At 48.5% G+C, this 16,950-nt stretch overlaps 1 protein-coding gene across 1 annotated transcript; it reads right to left on the minus strand.

Annotated features, from left to right (window-relative positions):
- Nucleotides 1-6,792: 6,792 nt before the first annotated feature.
- On the minus strand, nucleotides 6,793-14,172 carry LOC120401133 (serine protease 27-like). The gene is made up of 6 exons (XM_039530802.1): nucleotides 14,155-14,172; nucleotides 11,837-11,903; nucleotides 11,163-11,325; nucleotides 10,521-10,792; nucleotides 7,613-7,782; nucleotides 6,793-7,189 (listed from the first exon to the last, which is right to left on the minus strand). The coding sequence occupies exons 1-6, from the start codon at nucleotides 14,170-14,172 to the stop codon at nucleotides 6,842-6,844; spliced, it is 1,038 nt and encodes a 345-aa protein (XP_039386736.1). The 3' UTR covers nucleotides 6,793-6,841.
- Nucleotides 14,173-16,950: the final 2,778 nt, after the last annotated feature.

Consider the following 16,950-nt stretch of genomic DNA (forward strand, 5'->3'; position numbering starts at 1 on the left):
GTGGGGTCTGGGCTCCATAAGGGCAGTGGTGGGTTCTCTATCTCTCGATGGCTTCACATCCCCACTGGCTGCCTTTCTGGGAGATGCTTTACCCAGACGCAAGTCCCTGGGCTCAGTGAAGGGGTAACCGGGTCCAGTTATGGTCCGGGGTATCCAGGAGGTCAGACTGGATGGGCTGATGGATCCTGCTGACTTTATACTCTATGGCGCAGCCTCACGCTAAGAGGTGTCATGTCTGAACGCTGGGAAATGAACTCAGAGCTCAGCCCCTCCATCCAGGACCACGGTTTGGTGGGTCCCACTCAGAGGTGATAACTTCCTGAGTTGCTGGGGGGGGGGGTGCTTGACCCCCCTTCCACCCCAGGCTCCATCCCCACTCTGCCCCTTCCCCCAAACCCCCCCATGCCTGCCCCACCTCTTCCTCTTCCCACTGCACTCTGCCCCCTCCCTTGCCTCTCCCTGCTCCCACCCTCCCCTCGCCCCTGCATCTTCTTCATGACACTGAGCAGCTGACTGTGGTGGGCAGGAGGCGCTGGGAAGGTGGGGGAGGAGCTGATTGGTGGGGCCGCCAGTGGGTGGGAGGATTGGGGGGAAAGGGAGGGGGAGGAGCTGAGCCATGGGGCCCCGATGGCCCCTATGGTCCCATTGACACCCAACACCAAGTCAACAGGGACAATGGGCCAGGAGCAATGAGGTGGGGGGGTCCCTGCAGCACCCCACACAGAGAGGGGGTCTCCAGGTCTCCTTCTGAGAACCTCACCCAAGCAAAGCCTTTACAGCCTTGCATGGACCCGGCCCACATCATGTCCTCTGTGACGGGGCTGTAACTCGCAGGCTCTTTTAATGCTTCACAGAAGAGACTGTTGCAGCTCATGGAGCCTACAGCGAGCACCTCCACCTCCTGCAGCGGCGATGGGCGGGAAATACCCGCTGGAATGACGGGCCCGAGGGCAGAGCGACTCGGGTGGCGTGAGGGGCGGTCACACTACACGTTGTCATATTAAGGATCTATAAGAAGTTCCCTGCTCTGGGAGGGGAGTGGGGTCCAGTGTATTAGAGCGGGGGTTGGGGCTCAGAGCCAGGACTCCTGGGTTCTAGCTCCACCTTTGGGAGGGGAGTGGTGTGTCTAGTAGATTGGAGAGAGAGGGTGTGTGGGTGGGTGGAGGGGGAGTTGACCAGTTTAAAACATGCTAAAGGCAACAACCCAGATTTTAAAGGTATTCTAGGTGTTGCTCTGCTCAGCCTTGCAGCCCTGAACTGATTTTGGAGCCTAAATCATAATACAGACACATGGGGCCAGATAGTCAAAGGGAGTTGGGCACCTATGAGTGCAGGAAGGTGCCAAGCAGGATTTTGAAAAGCTCCTAGGCACCTATAAAAGCTGGCACTTTCGAACCTAAGTATGATAGAGAGTCAATGGGAATTAGGCACTTAATCTGCACAGCTCCTTTGAATACCCTGTAAGGAGCACAGCTGCACCATTAAGTGCCTAAATCCCTTTGACGCTCAGGCCTGTGGGGCACGTTTGACAATTTTGAGCCCCGTCCACACACAGTTTGCCCTGGTTTGGTTCAAGGGGTTTAAATCTCTGAGCTGATGCTGCACAGTTCCAGGTCAGGCCTAACACAGGGACCTGAGGCTATAACTAGGTGTGTGATTTGATGCTGCTGGGTGCCATCTGCTGGCTGCCTCTGAGATTGCGTCCTGTTGGTCTGGAGCCGGCCTGTGTGAATATACAGATGCAAACTCCACCAATAGGTGTGGTTTGTGTGACAGATTGTGTCACAGACACCCCCTTGGGCCTGCCACCTGATGTGCTGAGACTGCCTCTGGGCCTGTTTTCCCTGCCAGCCTAGGACTCCAGAACCCTGCTAATACGAACCATCTTGGTAGAACTTTAACTCATCCTGTCTTCATTCTGCCACTATGTGAGAAAGAAAGAAAGAAAGAAACCCCACATTTCAACTCAGACCCTCACCCCCATGATAACCCTCATGCTATAACGTCCTGACCTCATTATAACTTCAACCCTATGATAACTTTAACCGCCTGTCCCTAACCCCCATGACCCCATCTTATCCCTCCAGCTCTAACCCACTAGACCCCACTCCCCAAGCACAGCTGGGATAGGACCCAGGAGTCCGGGCTCCCAGCCTCATTCTCATTCCACATGCCCAGGGGAGGGGAGGCTGGTGTTTTGCTGTGTGTCTTACGTGCTTGGTTCTGTCTGCCCTGGGAGTGAAGAAAGAGAAGAGGAAGATATTAGGATGTTGGTGGTGCCATCGCTGGGGTCTGACACGATGTGTCTGGGGGGATGAGTGCCAGTAGCTTCACCCATAAATCTCAGGCTACACCCACTCTCCTGAAACAGCCCTGCTACCCTTAGCAACAGTTAAAAATCTTTGCAGAGTCACTATTCAGCTTGCCATTTGTAGGTTCCAGAGTTAACAATCCCTATTGCTCTGAATGGGGTGGCTGAGGAGTGAAAGCAGAACTAGGGGCTAGATAGGCAGGGGCATCTATGAAGGGTGAAGGGGTTGGATCCCCCTGTTATTCACTAGCCCAATTCTCTTCCCTGCAAGCCCATCTCTCTCTCCCTGCCCCCGGGGAGGCAGGGTCCAGGCGCCCATCTCCACTCCACCCCACACTCACCCTGCACCAGGCTTGTCACCAGCAGTGCAGTGACCAGCAGGGAGCAGAGATGCCCCATGATCCAGCCTTGCCTGGTCCCATCTTGGCCAAACCCAGCTGCTTCCATCGCTCCAACCAAATACCAGCTGGGGACTGAACTCCCTGGGCAGGTTTTTATAGACACCAGCTCCTGCCTCTGCCCTCCCCAGGTCTACAGAACAGATGTGACCGGTCCCACAATGAGCCACTCGAGGAAACAAATGCTGCTGAATTCAGCACGAACTTCTCATGCTGCTCTGCCTGAAATTGTCCCAAACATGAAAGTACAGTGGCCAAAGTTAACATGGGGTGATTTTCACTTCCGAGTATCCTTAGCAATTGATTTTGCCAAGAACAGTTGGCCAGTGACAGATGCCCGGCAAAGGTAAGATTGTAGTGGGGGTACGGTTATCGGTGGGGTTCATAGAGTCTAACTTGAGAATGCACCATTCTAATAATCCAGTCTGACCCCTGGCATAACACAGGCCAGAGACCTGCCCCCAAATAACCCCTTGAGCAGAACTTTCAGAACAACTGCCAGTCGTGATGCAAAAAATGGTCAGTGATGGAAAATCCACCCCAACCTTTGGTTAATTGTCCCACTGGTTATTTACTCTGGCTGTGAAAAAAACTTACACCTTATTTCCAGTCCGAATTTGTCTAGCTTCAGCTTCCAGCCATTGGATTCTGTTAGACCTTCCTCTGCTAGACAGAAAAGCCCAGTATTAAATATTTGTTCCCCGCGGTATTTCCAGACTGGGATCAAGTCACCCACAAACGGTCTCTTTCTTAAGCTCCATAGACCGAGCTCCTTGAGTCTATCACTCTAAGGCAGGTTTTCTAATCCTTCAGTCAATTCTCACGGCTCTTCTCTGACCCCTCACGCTGCCCGGGTCCTGGCCATCGGTCCGGGGGGCTCTGCATTTTAATTTAATTTTAAATGAAGCTTCTTAAACATTTTGAAAACTTTATTTACTTTACATACAACAATAGTTTAGTTATCTATTATAGGCTTATAGAAAGAGACCTTCTAAAACGTTACAATGTATGACTGGCACGCGAACCCTTAAATCAGAGTGAATAAATGAAGACTCGGCCCAGCACTTCTGAAAGGTTGCCGACCCCTGGTCTAGTGTTTTAACCATAATATCGTGTGGCGCCAATTGATACGCGTGGCAGGAGTTTACAGATATTACGTTACCTGTATTGCCTTTATCAATGAAACTTGGAACCTCATCAAAAAAGCTAGAGAGACAAGGCGGGGGAGGGAATATCTTTTATTGCACCAGTTTCTGCTGGGGAGAGACAAGCTTTCCAGCTGACGCAGAGCTCTTCTTCGGGTCTGGGAAACCTTATCAAAGTGTCACTGCTAAATACAAGCCTGAACCCTTTAGTATATGTAGTTAACATGTATTGCAAGGGGCCGTTCGAGGTAAAGAGGTTCGTGAACACCTCTCCAGGCACGGGGAGGAAAGGGGGAATAATCAGCTGAGGGGGCTGGTGGGTGACAGATTGTTGTAATAAGCCATAAATTCAGTGTCTCTGTTCAGTCCGTGATTTTTAGTGTCTCGCGAAGTTGTGAATTTAAGACACCGGATTTATGGCTTATTACAACAGTCTGTCACCCACTAACAACCCCCCCTCACTCCATACCCCCGCCCTACCTTCCAGTGACTGAACCAGTGTTAACAGGCCTCTCCACCTCGAATGGTGCCTTGAAATATCTGGTAACTAATTGTGTTAAACAAACTGTTCCACCTTGTATTTAGCAGTGACACTCTGAGGTAGTTTCCCAGATAGCGTGAAAATCGGGACAGCCCTATTTTTGGGGTCTTTTTCTTATATAGGCTCCTATTACCCCCCACCCCCACCCCAGACCCGATTTTTCACATTTGCTGTCTGGTCACCCTGTTCCCAGACCTGTGGATGCTTGAAAGCTTGTCTCTCTCACATTAACTCTCCCACCTGGTCTCTCTAATACCCTATGACCAACATGGCTACAACAACGCTGCGTACAAAAGAAAACATCCGTTGGTTTGACAGAATCTGTTTTCCATAAGCCCACGTTGATTTGCATTAATTCTATTACTCTCCTTTAGTGCTTTGTTAATCAAGTCCCATCTCAGCCACTCCATGATCTTGCCCAGGGTTGAGGTCAGGCTGACAGGCCTATACTTACCTGCATCATCCCACTTACCCTGTTTAAAATTAGCACCACAACTTCCCCAGTGCTCCAAGACTTAAAGCAGCATTAACAGTCCAGCAAGGTCCTCCGCCAGCTGTTTTAAAACTCTTGGATGCAAGATATCTGGACCTGCTGATTTTAAAGTGTCTGACTTTTGTAGTTTCTGTTTAACATTCCTCAGAGACACTAGAGGACTGGAAAGAGTGTTATGATTCCCATAGCATGAGACAGAGGCCTGGGCTACACTAACGGGGCGGTTCGAACTAAGATACGTAACTTGTCAAAGTATCTTAGTTCGACTTACCTGCCCGTCCTCACAGCAGCGAGTCGACTGCCGCGGCTCCCCCTATCGACGCCGCTTACTCCTCCTGCCGAGGTGGAGTATGGGCGTCGATTAGCGGATCAATTTATCACATCCAGATGAGATGCGATAAATTGATCCCCGATACAGCGAACACTACACGCCGATCCAGCGGGTAGTCTAGGTGTACCCTATATCATCTGTTTTCCCCCCAAATACAGAATGGGAATATTTATGGAATAGTTCAGGCTATTCTGCATTATGATTGATAATTCTACCATTTTGATCTAGTAATGGACCAACACCATTGTCAGGATTCTTTTTGTTCCTAATACATTTTAAAAACTCCTTATTGTCCTTAACTCTGGTGGGCATAGATTTCTTCTTATGCCACTATGCTTCCCTTATCAATTTTCCACAATTCCTAACTTCTGATTTATATTCATTGCTATCAACTTCCCCTTTCTTCCACTTGCTAGATTTTTTTTTTAATGTTTTACAGCTGCCTTCACTTCCCCTCTAAACCAGGTCGGTTTGTTAACCAGCACAATCTTCTTCCTCAATTGTGGGATTGTGGCTTTGGGGGGTTCAAGTACGGTGTTCTTAAACACTTCTCAGTTATCATTCACATTTCTCTGATTATATCCTTCCTCTCAGTCGCTGTGTCTCAGAATTGTTTTTAGCTGTGTGAAATTGGCCCTATTAAAGCACTACATAGATCTCTGTCACTTCTCTGGACTTTCTTCTGTTGTACATCGTCACTTGTACCTAAGCACCCACTAACTTTTAGTTCTGTGATTAGCTCATCTTCATCTGTTAGGACATTTCTTCTCCTATGTTACCAGTTTTGCCCGTTACTTTGGGGTATGCTCATTTATTAGCGTTACTCTTCTGAGGGTGGGGGGTTCTGGAATTCTATCAATGTGCTGCTTGTGTCACTTGTGTGTTCATACGGGGCTCTGCTTCTCCTGTCTGCAAGGTCCCTCCCAATGGAGCTACCCTGCAGGACCTGGGTTCCCCTGGGCTGGGTTCTTCCAGCCCCCGAATGAAAACACACACACACACACACACATATTAACAGAGCGTGTCTGAGAGGACCAGGTTAATCAGCACTCCCAAGCTGACCCCTTATATGTCCCTGGACTCAGCAGGCTGGGTCGAACAGCACCACCGAGCTGTCACCCTCACATGCCATGGGCACCGCACCACAACAGAGCCCGCCTGAGCAGGCTGGATCGAGTAGCACTTTCCACCTGCCACCCCCATATGTCCCAGGCTCAGCACATCCCTATCCCCACTTTCACATCACAATTGTTCTGGCAGTAACCCACTGGATGAGCAAACCCCACAGGATTTTTGGGCGCTGCAGGGATCTTTAGCTTAGGTACGAGGAGCGTTGCTGCAGAGCAAATGAGGAAGCCAAAAAAACACCCACGGGGAGGTGGGAGGAGGGAGAGAGAGAGAGAGAAAGAAGCAACCACCTTAACCATTAAAGTTATTTATTGCCAGGTAATAACCATACAGGAGCCAAACAAACAGAGCAGTTATAATATTAAATGTAACTTCAATTTGATGATCAAAGTCAGGTTTAGAACACTGGAACTGATCCCACAAGCGACATGGTCTATGTGCGTGAAGGGTGAGGAAGGGCTGGTGTGGGATGGGGTCCCACTCGAGTCGAGGGGTCAGAGAGTCAGCTGCAAAAACACAATGAGGAGAAGGACCCTGGGGATTGTGGCAGAGGGGCCACCAGCACCTTTCCAAGTGATGATGGCAGATGGATGGACACTGCTCGGAGTGACGGTGGTAGAGGGACTGGCACTGTTCAGAGTGAAGTTCACCACCGTGAAACTCACACCAGGCACATTCTCCTGGATCCTGTCGTTGTGGGCATTCGGGCGGTTGTAGACCCCAGGGTAACCGGGAAAAATAGTGAGTACCCCGCTCACTTCTCTCACCAGTGACCAGCTCACAAGCCCAGCAAGGTACCAGGTCCCGTCCTCCTCACACACCAGGGGTCCCCTGGAGTCACCCTAGAGACAGGGAAAGAAATGTGGTTTGAGGAAGGACCAGTCTCCATCGTTCACAAGGGCCGTGGTGGATTCTCCATCTCTCGATGGCTTCACATCCCCACTGGCTGCCTTTCTGGGAGATGCTTTACCCAGACACAAGTCCCTGGGCTCAGTGGTGGGGGAACCGGGTGCACTTATGGGCTGGGTTATACAGCGGGTCAGACTGAATGGACGAACCCTGCTGACTTTATACTCTATGATGCATCCACAATTCCAAGATGTGTCTGTCTTGTCTAAACACTGGGGAGCGAAGTCAAGGCTCCACCCCTCCATCCAGACCCACTGTTTGGTGGGTCCCGCCCCCCACACCCGACAGAAGACCAAGTCAACAGGGAGAATGGGGCAGGAATCATGGGGGCCCTGATCTCAGTCAGAGAATCTCACCGAAGCAAAGCCTTTATAGCCCTCCATGGACCCGGCACACATCATGTCTTCTTTGATGGGATTGTCACCCGCAGGCTTTTGTAATCCTACTCGGAAGCGATCGTTGCAGATCGTGGTGTCTACGGTGGGCACCTCCACTTCCTGCAGGGTCGCCGCTAGGGAAAAATTCACTGAAATGAAAGGCCCGAGGGCTAGGTGACTCGCCTGGCGTGAGTGTTTTAAAATTTTAAGCCTTGTCTACACACAGTTTGCCCTGATTTGGTTCAGAGGGTTTTAATCTCTGAGCAGATGCTGCTCAGTTCCAGACCAGCGCTACACACATGGCAGTAAGGATATAACCAGGTGTGTGATTTGATAATGCTGGGTGTCAGCTGGCGGCCGCCTCTGACGCTGCTTCCTATTGGGCTAGAACTGGCATCGGTAAATATACTGGTGCCAACTACACCAACAGGGGAGGTTTGAAACCCATATTCGGGCTCACATACAGGCCCCCCCACAAATATGAACATCCATTCATCGTGTCAGGAATTGAATCCCCCATGTGAGATGCAGCCACTAGATGGTGACATTGCTCAAACACACACACACAAAACAGATTGACACCAAACTGGCGCGGCGTCTTTGTGCAGTGCAGCCCTGAGAGTGGCTATTTTCGGTTAGCTTAAACCTGCTCAGAAATGAGCTACGGTAAAATGGGACGACACAGGTTTAAAGCAAAATAGGAACATTGGCACGGCCAGAGATACTGGAGTCACTAGATCGTGTCACAGGGCATGTCTATACTGACCGGTAGATCGGCACTGCTGCAATTGATGCAGTGAGTGTTGATTTAGCGGGTCTGGTGAAGACATGCTAAATCGATGGGGGAGCACTCACCCATCGATTTGTGTACTCCGCCTCCCCGCGAAGCATAAGGGAAGTCGATGGAGAGGCTCTCCCGTCGACACAGCGCAGTGTAGCCACCGCGGTAAGTGGCTCTAACTATGTTGACTTCAGTTACATTATTCAAGTAACTGAATTTGCGTAATAGATTGATTTAGCGCGGTAGTGTAGACCAGTCCTTAATACCACACTTAGGAGGAGTGCATAACTGACGTATAGAATCATAGAGCTGCAGTTATATCACTGTCTAACGGTATAACAGTTCCTATACAGCTGCGTATCTGTATAGCTAGGCTTGATGACTCGTATAGATGTTGAGCTTTAAGAATATGTTTCCAATCTGTATCAATTTAGATTTCCACAGTTGTGCAAAATGGTGGTTGTTAAGCACTTTTTAAAATGTTTATTGGCTTAAATGTTCACATTTGCAGGAAATTTTCACATTTGCAGGTCAGACAATAATGATTTAGTGGAGGTTGAGAGTCAAAGCTGTGTAACCATGCATACGAAATTGTCAGTATCTCATGTCAAAAAATACAAAGTAAATATCGTTATATCAAACTCTCAAAACTTTTCAAGCAGCATTTTTCTGACTTTGTCTATCTGTAAATTTCAGTTATTACCAATGGAAATATTTTTTGTTGTTTTGTGTTTTTATGGCGAAATCAACATTTACAGAATTTCAGCAATAACAATTGAATCCTTCTAAGCCTGTGTATAATACTGTCTTTATATCTGTACAGCTGTATAATCATATAACCGTACGACTATACCTGTATAACTATATAACATACAACTATAGCTCTATAAAGGTATAATTGTACAATTGTACCTGTATAACCATATAACTGGATAATCACACAATGTATAAGTGTACAATGGGATCTGTATACCATATAATGGTGGCTGTACAACGGTATAACTCTAATTGTTCCTGTATAACTATATAACTGTATAACCATATATCTATGGCTGCATAATTGTATATCTGTCCAATGTACATACCTGAATAACTACCTATATATAGTACTGTGTCTGTACAACCATATAACTATTTAACTGTGGAACTGTAAAACTGTACCTGTATAACTACATAACTGTTCAACCATATAACTGTGGCTCCAGAATCATATACTGTATAATTGTACATCTGTGTCTATCTAATTAGATAACTGTAGAACCAGATCATTGTGGCTACATCATCATATAATCATAGACCTGTATAACTGTATCTGTATAAACATACAACTGCACAATCATATAACTATGGCTATATAACCGTATCGCTGTAAAACAGTCCAACCATATGTGTATAAAAATATAACAGAGTAACCGTACAACTGAGGCTGTATAACATTAAGAAACGGCCATAGTGGGTCAGACTAACGGTTGATCTAGCCGACAGTGCCAGGTACTTCAGAGGAAATGAACACCGCAGGGCAATTTCGAGTGATCTATCCCCTGTCCTGCCCCAGCTCCTAGCAGTAAGAGGGTTAGCAACACCCAAAGCATGGGGTTGTGTCCCTGACCATCGTGGCTAATAGCGATTGATGGACCTATCCTCCGTGAACTTAACTAATTCTTTTTTTTAACTCAGTTGTACTTTTGGCCTTCACAACATCCCCTGGCAATGAGTTCCACAGGTTGACTTTGTGCTGTGTCAAGAAATACTTCCTTCTGTTTGTCTTAAATCTGCTGCCTATTGATTGCATTGGGTAACCCCTCATTCTTGTGTTATGTGAAGGGGTAAATAACACTTCCCCATTCACGTTCTCCACACCGGTCATGATATTATGGACATATATCACATCCCACCTGTAACTGTGCATGTGTACAAGCATAATATGTGCCTGTATAATCCTATAACAGTGTAACCATGGCTGTATAACCGTGTACCCACGTAACCCTGTATCTCTCAGTCCATCTGCGTACATATGGGGCTACAATCACCCAGCCTGTGACCATCATCTGGTGCTGGGACTTTCCCCTGCCCTTCCCCTCTCTAACAGCTACAAGTCTGCCTCACCTTCGGGGTGAATGTTCCCCCAGCCAGTCACCCAGCAGGCGTCCCCAGCAGGCACATGGACGGAGGCGTCGAGCAGACACACGGGGCTGATGGAGGCCGCGAAGGCAATTGGCTTCTCCAGCTCCACCAGAGCGATGTCGGCAAGGAAAGTGCTACTGTTGTAATTGGGATGGAGGACGACCCGCTTCACCAATGAGAACATCTGGGTTGGAGTCTCACCGACAATCCTGTTTTCACCCAGCTGCACCCAATACGTTGAATTGACTACAGGCCTGAATGCAAGAAAATCTGATTGGGGAACAGCCAAATAGTCATACCACAGAGGGATAGCTCTCACGGTGCTGAAATGTAGCCAGCTCTGGGGTGGGACATCTATGGAACAGACCCATAGCAGTGCTGCACAGGGAGGGCTTGCCTGGCACGTGGATGCAGACATGTCTGGAGCGGTGCACCTGGGGAACAGCCATACATAACACCGCAAAGGGATGGCTCACTTGGCAATGAGATGCAGCCACCTCTGGGGCAGGGCAGCTGAGGAACAGCAACACAGCGATGCCACGCAACAGCAAGCCAGTGAAAAGGGAGAGAGAATCTGTTCAGAACGGCTGCAGTCACTCTCTCTGCCCTGCCTGGGGTACTCACAGCTTGAAGCAATGAGCTGCTGACACCACCCAGCTCTCGGAGATGAGCGAACCGCCGCAGATGTGGGAGCGGTTTCTCTGCACGCTGACCTGCCAGGGCCAGGCCCCGGCCTTGGCATCTTGACCATTCAAGATGCGCCCCGAGACCAACGACTTGCCACAGCCTGGGAAGAAAAGAGGAAACTACATTATCCCCGGGCAAGGGAGCTGAAGTGAGGAAAGTGAAATAATTATATGTGTTACCTGATGATAAGAGAGCAACACGTTCTCCTTCTGGAGCCAGGGAGATAACCCAGGAGTCCTGGTTCTGCTTTAATCCACTAGACCCCAGAGTGGGTGAAGAAACCCAGGAGTCCTGGCTCCCAGCCACATTCTGTTTCCACGTATGCAGGGCAATGTATTTTGTTGTTGGAATCTTACATGGGATTCCAACTCCCACGAGCATTTTGATACTTTTCCCGGTGACCCGTGGTGTCTGGGTTGCCCCACTACCCCTGGCCCCGGGTGCGGGAAGGGAAGCCCGGTTTGTGCCCACCAGGGGAAACTCTCCCAGCCACTAGCTGCTGGCATTCCTGGTGCTCTGCGAGCCCTGCTCTATCCCTCTGCAGGCAGCAATTTACACCCCCTGCCTCTGCTACACTCCAGTGCCCAGTCCCCCGTCTTCTGCGCACTCACAATGTGTAGCCGTCCGCTGCCTCCGTAGAAACTGCACTTCCCGGCTTCCCCTCAGTTCAACCCTCTCCTTTGCACCCAGCACTCAGAGGTGTTTATTGTAACACCAAGCTGAGACTGATTTAGCAGATGCTGAGGGAGAGATTCAAAATACAGGCACAGGAGGTGGAAACATGAGGTTACAGGTAGATGAAAAACATAAAACACAGTCTACCGCCTGCACACGTTGGTGCTGGCTTGTCTGATAAGGTGTTACTCACTCAGTCGTTAGTTCTTCCAGCCCTTGTCCAGCCCATAAAGCCGGGATCTACCATTTCTGAGACGTGCACCAATCTTCTGCTCTTATCCAGTCACAAGGTATCGCCTCTTAGCCCAGGGAGCCCCTCTTCTGAGAACCCTCCGGCGGTTCATTTGTTTTTGTAAATGTCCAGCTTGCATCTCATCCACACAGTAAACAGAGGCGGTGTCTATGGGTATCCAGCTATCAGATGCCCCATCGGATTTGGAACAAAACATCCTATGTGAATAGCTCTAAAACCATTCCCACAACAAGCCACAATCAGCTCAACTTCAGAGACCTAAAGAGTCCCTTTTGGTGTATGTGGTCAGGTATAGATATAACACTCCTGCCAGCAGAGTTTGGGTGTGTCTGTATCACAAGCACTTAGGGCGTGAAGAAAGAGCAGACAGGTCTGGCATTATTATGGGGTTGAGACTGCCATGGAGATTAGGTTAAGGTTATCATGGGTATATGGTTATTATCAGGGCTCGGGCTAGGGTGGTATACAGGGGGACAAGAAATTGAAAAAGAGAATCCTGAATCCCACTGAAATCACAAGGCTAATTCTGGGAGGCAAAAAAATCTGGATTCCCTTGCAATTCCTGGGTGCAGCCTGTGACGTTCCCCTCTGGTTTTTTCTAGACTGGTGATCAGCTAGGTCACCCCAATCCTTGACTTTGGGAACCAGCCTGACCCTGCTCTGCTGTGAGAGCCCCCACTCCCGGGCTGGTCACGCACAGCCTCTGGCGTGTCAGCTGCTCCTTGGATTGTGCAACCAAATGACACTAGCCAATATCTCCGGTCCCAGACACGACCCTAGGAACCTCCGTCTTGCAGTGTCCAGTTATGCCCACTGGACGCTGCAAGCTTCTAGGAGTTCATCAATTTAACAAAGAAATTGATATGTACCAGGCTTGTTATCCCAAGGGGACTCTCTGACGCACTTCAAACCAAACGCACTGCTTCAGATAGGATAAACAAACAGATGTATTAACTATAAAGATGTATTTCAAGTGATTGTAAGTCAAAACATAACAAGTCGGATTTGGTCAAATTAAATAAAAGCAAGATGCATTCTAAGCTGCTCTTAACACTTTCAGTGCCCTTACAAACTTAGATGGTTCTCACCACAGGCTGCCTGGTTGCTCTGGTTACAAGGTCACAAGGTCACTGAATAAGATTTGTCAATAGCTGAGGTTACGGAAAATGGATTGCAATAAACCGCAAATGTATTGTCTGAGACCACAAGACACCTGATCATAACGTCTTTGAATGTCTGTCCAGACCACAGAACACATGTTGTGCATAAAGGCAAATACGAATAAGAGGAACTCTGAACAACCTATAAAAATGGGGTACCCCAACGTTCCTGGGGTGTGGAAGTACAGATAAGGGAAAGAGGGCTGCCACCTTCATGCATGTGCATAAGGTGGTAGGCGTAGTTAGAATTACAATATATAAATGGTTCCCTGGTTGGATAAAAGTGGGAATACCCACTGAAAACCCCCCAGCAGGAACTATCCCTCTGCTGCTGATCAACTGGCGAGAGGTCCGTCGGATCCTAGAACATCTTGGAGCATGTGAGTATTGTTAGAGAGTTTTCCCTTCATCCCCTTCCCAGGTTCTTGTCACGCAGACGGAAAGCAGAAGACCAGAAGTCTGAGGTGCAGGCAATGCGATGTTTATTTGGGTTAGTTTCCAGCAAGTGTATCCATAACTCTGACGCTGCAGAGTCTTGTGTCCCAGTGTCCCGTTGTCCCCCCTCCTTAGCAGACATGATCCTACCTGCAATGCACACCCTCAGTCCCACCCCTCGCAATTTATGGTCATGTTCCATTTTGGGGAGTCGTGAGTCTGGGGTCTTTGTCCCATCTCTTCTGTACCCCATGGGTGGGGTAAGGAGTGAGGCTGGGCTACGGTCAGGGACAGGCATTTCTCTGGCCTTTTAGTGTTTTATATCTTCCCCCCCTTGCCCCTCTTGACTGGTTGACTGACCTTGCCTTAAGATAGGAGTTGAGGCAGTTTTCAAGTGTGCACTAACATATGATACTCCCGCCATGCCCGGTAACACTTCCACTGCTTTTATCTGTTCCCATTATACTAACAAACTCCTCTGGCTAGGCAGAAGCAACATACATAGTGTCTTTGTCCTTTGTTTATACACATGAGTAAAGATCCCTTTGTTCACCCATATTAGTCAGACTAGATCAAGAATCAAACAGGCAAACAAGCAGAAACCACATCTTGTTTTTGGCATATCTTGTAACCTTTGTTTTTGCTCCATTTGATCAGCTATGTCATACTTTTGATTGGCATGTTTTTGTAAATTTGGGGGTTATGATAGACCCAGGCCAGTTGGGTACAGCAGAGTAGCAGAAGGCAGATATACTGGCCACTGGATTAACAGTTTTCTGTTCCCTGACTGACCAGAGCAGGAGCTGCTCCAGGCTAATGAGAACACCTGACTCTAACCTGCAAAGAGTCAAGTGAGGCCATTAAGCTAATGTGACCACCTGACTCTAATTAAGGCCCCGCTGATACTATAAAAAGGGCTCACTCCAGTCAGGCAGGGGAGTCAGGGAGCCAGAGGAGAGGAAGTGCGGCTGAAGGGCTGGTTACTGAAGACACCCTAAACCATCGGTAAGAGAGCCCTAAGGTAAGGGTGAAGAAGGGAGAAGCAGGAGAGCTGTGGGGAAGTGGCCCAGGGACATGTAGCAACTCTGGCAGTGAAAGGTTGGCTGCCAACAACTGCTGCCATTAGGGTCCCTGGGCTGGAACCCGGCGTAGAGGGCGGGCCCGGGTTCCCCCCAACCCACCACTACAGGAACAGAAGTCAGGCCCCTGTCAGGACAGGAGGATAAAGTGTTCTGAAATAAGCCCCCAGGGACAACAGAGACTGTGGGAGTTCTCTCACCAACCGCCTTGCAGCCTGTGATGAAAAGGGCTCAGTAGACTGTAACCCTGGCCCTGGAGAGAGAAGGGCTCCGTGGAGGCTCACAGTGAGCCACTGAGGCTAGTGAAACCGCCTAGAAGCGCAGGACCCACAGGGGGCAAGGTCAGAGCTCTGCCGCAGGCTATAAAAGAGGAATTGGGAGTCTGGGTCAAGCAGAACACTTCATGGACACATCAAGAAGATCCCCGGCCACAGGCGGAACCGGTCACTGGAAATTTGTGGCTGAAATCACCCAAAGACTGCTCCAGAGTCCTGAGGGGTATTTTCCAATTTGGGATGCTCTATAACCTATTGTGTTGTGTGTGCTTGAGACTAAACAAAGCAGTGACTTTGAGTAAAGATGTTCTAATGGGAATACTGGAGACTAATAAAGTACTGGCTTTGAGTGAAAGCACGTAGTTTTGATTTGTTTGTGCCAGCCGTATAGCAGATGGAGGTGCTGTGTCTCCCTTGGTCTGTCCTGATACTGACTCGCAAAGAGTAAAGTTACCATGAGCTTGGGGTTCAGTGCAACCTCAGGTGACAAGGGTTCCCAAGAGCTTTGGGTTCAAGGGGAACCCCAGGTAACATTTGAACAAGGTCAGTTGCCAATTCAGGCCAATTCAGGCCTCTCTGCTGGACTACATTGAAATCTACAATGGAGGGCTAGCAAAATTGCTGAATAATCAAACCCTCACCCACCACCCATCTCCATGGAACTCAAGGTATTCCATTTTTAAGAAAGAAAAATTAAAGAGAAAAATACAGGAGGTGAAAGATATAGCAATGGGCTGTGTATATATTGTAGGTAATACTTTGGGGAGAAAATTGAAGAGGAAAATAGAGCATTTGGATCAGGCAAGACAAGCGTTATCGCAGGAGAAAGGGATGAGTGAGACATTGAGAGAGCAACTTATTCAGCAACTGGAAGTAAAATCTGTGTTTATATATCAGAGATAACTGGTTTGCCATAAACAGCAATTACAAAGAGATGGTGACCAGATTACAATGTGGAGAGCTCGAGCAGCAATGGGGCAGGGATGTTTGTTTGGGCAAGAAGTGAAAATAACAGAATTAGTTCAGGGAACTGAAGCGCTAGAACAAACCTGTGATATCCTGGAGGACATGCATCAGCAGGTAGTATATATAGCATCTGAGTGAGGCTGGTCAGGAAGCCCAAGGTGTCCCAGAGATAAAGAGTGAGACAGATGTGTACAGAGATGCAAATTCCACCTGTCTATGTTTTTAGTGTAGTACCAGGTGACCCAACTCCTATATTCCATTAGCTATGGTGCGACCTGGGAAGGATACGCTAGCATTAGGACATAGACCCTCACCTCACCTACCTGGTCAAGGGCTAAATGCAGACGAGATGAAGAACAGAAAGGGACTAATGAACGCTCTGAAGAGCCAGAAAAAGAGGAACTGTCGGATGCAAAAGATTCAGGGGGGAGCACAGGGTGGATTTGAAGAGCTTGTCAGCAATGAAGAAAGGGAAGAAGAAATACAAACAGGCAGTCTTGGTGAGAGGTCAGAGGAGGAGAGGGATGTTAAATGGTTAGAACAGGAGATGGAAAAGACGGAGATTAGCCACTGAAGGAAGAGAATTTCAGCCACAGGAAATTCACTAAAGGGGAAAAAGTCACGAAGTGCTGCAGGCTTGTCCTAAATTGTGTCCTTTATTAGAAGAAACCCAGTGAACTACAAAACTCAGTGCAGGTGCAGGCTGGGAGACAACCTTAAGTATGGATCTCTCCCATGAGAGATGAAAGTCCTTGCAGCTTGTAAGTCCAACAGATGACGCCAATACCTTTAACCCACTTGATCCAGAATGAATAATGAGAACACGTGGCATACTTCAGTAGTATACACCTCGATAGCATTCATCACTGTGTATTTTTGACA

This window comes from Mauremys reevesii, linkage group 3 (assembly GCF_016161935.1).
Source record: "Mauremys reevesii isolate NIE-2019 linkage group 3, ASM1616193v1, whole genome shotgun sequence".
Classification (NCBI taxonomy): domain Eukaryota; kingdom Metazoa; phylum Chordata; order Testudines; family Geoemydidae; genus Mauremys; species Mauremys reevesii.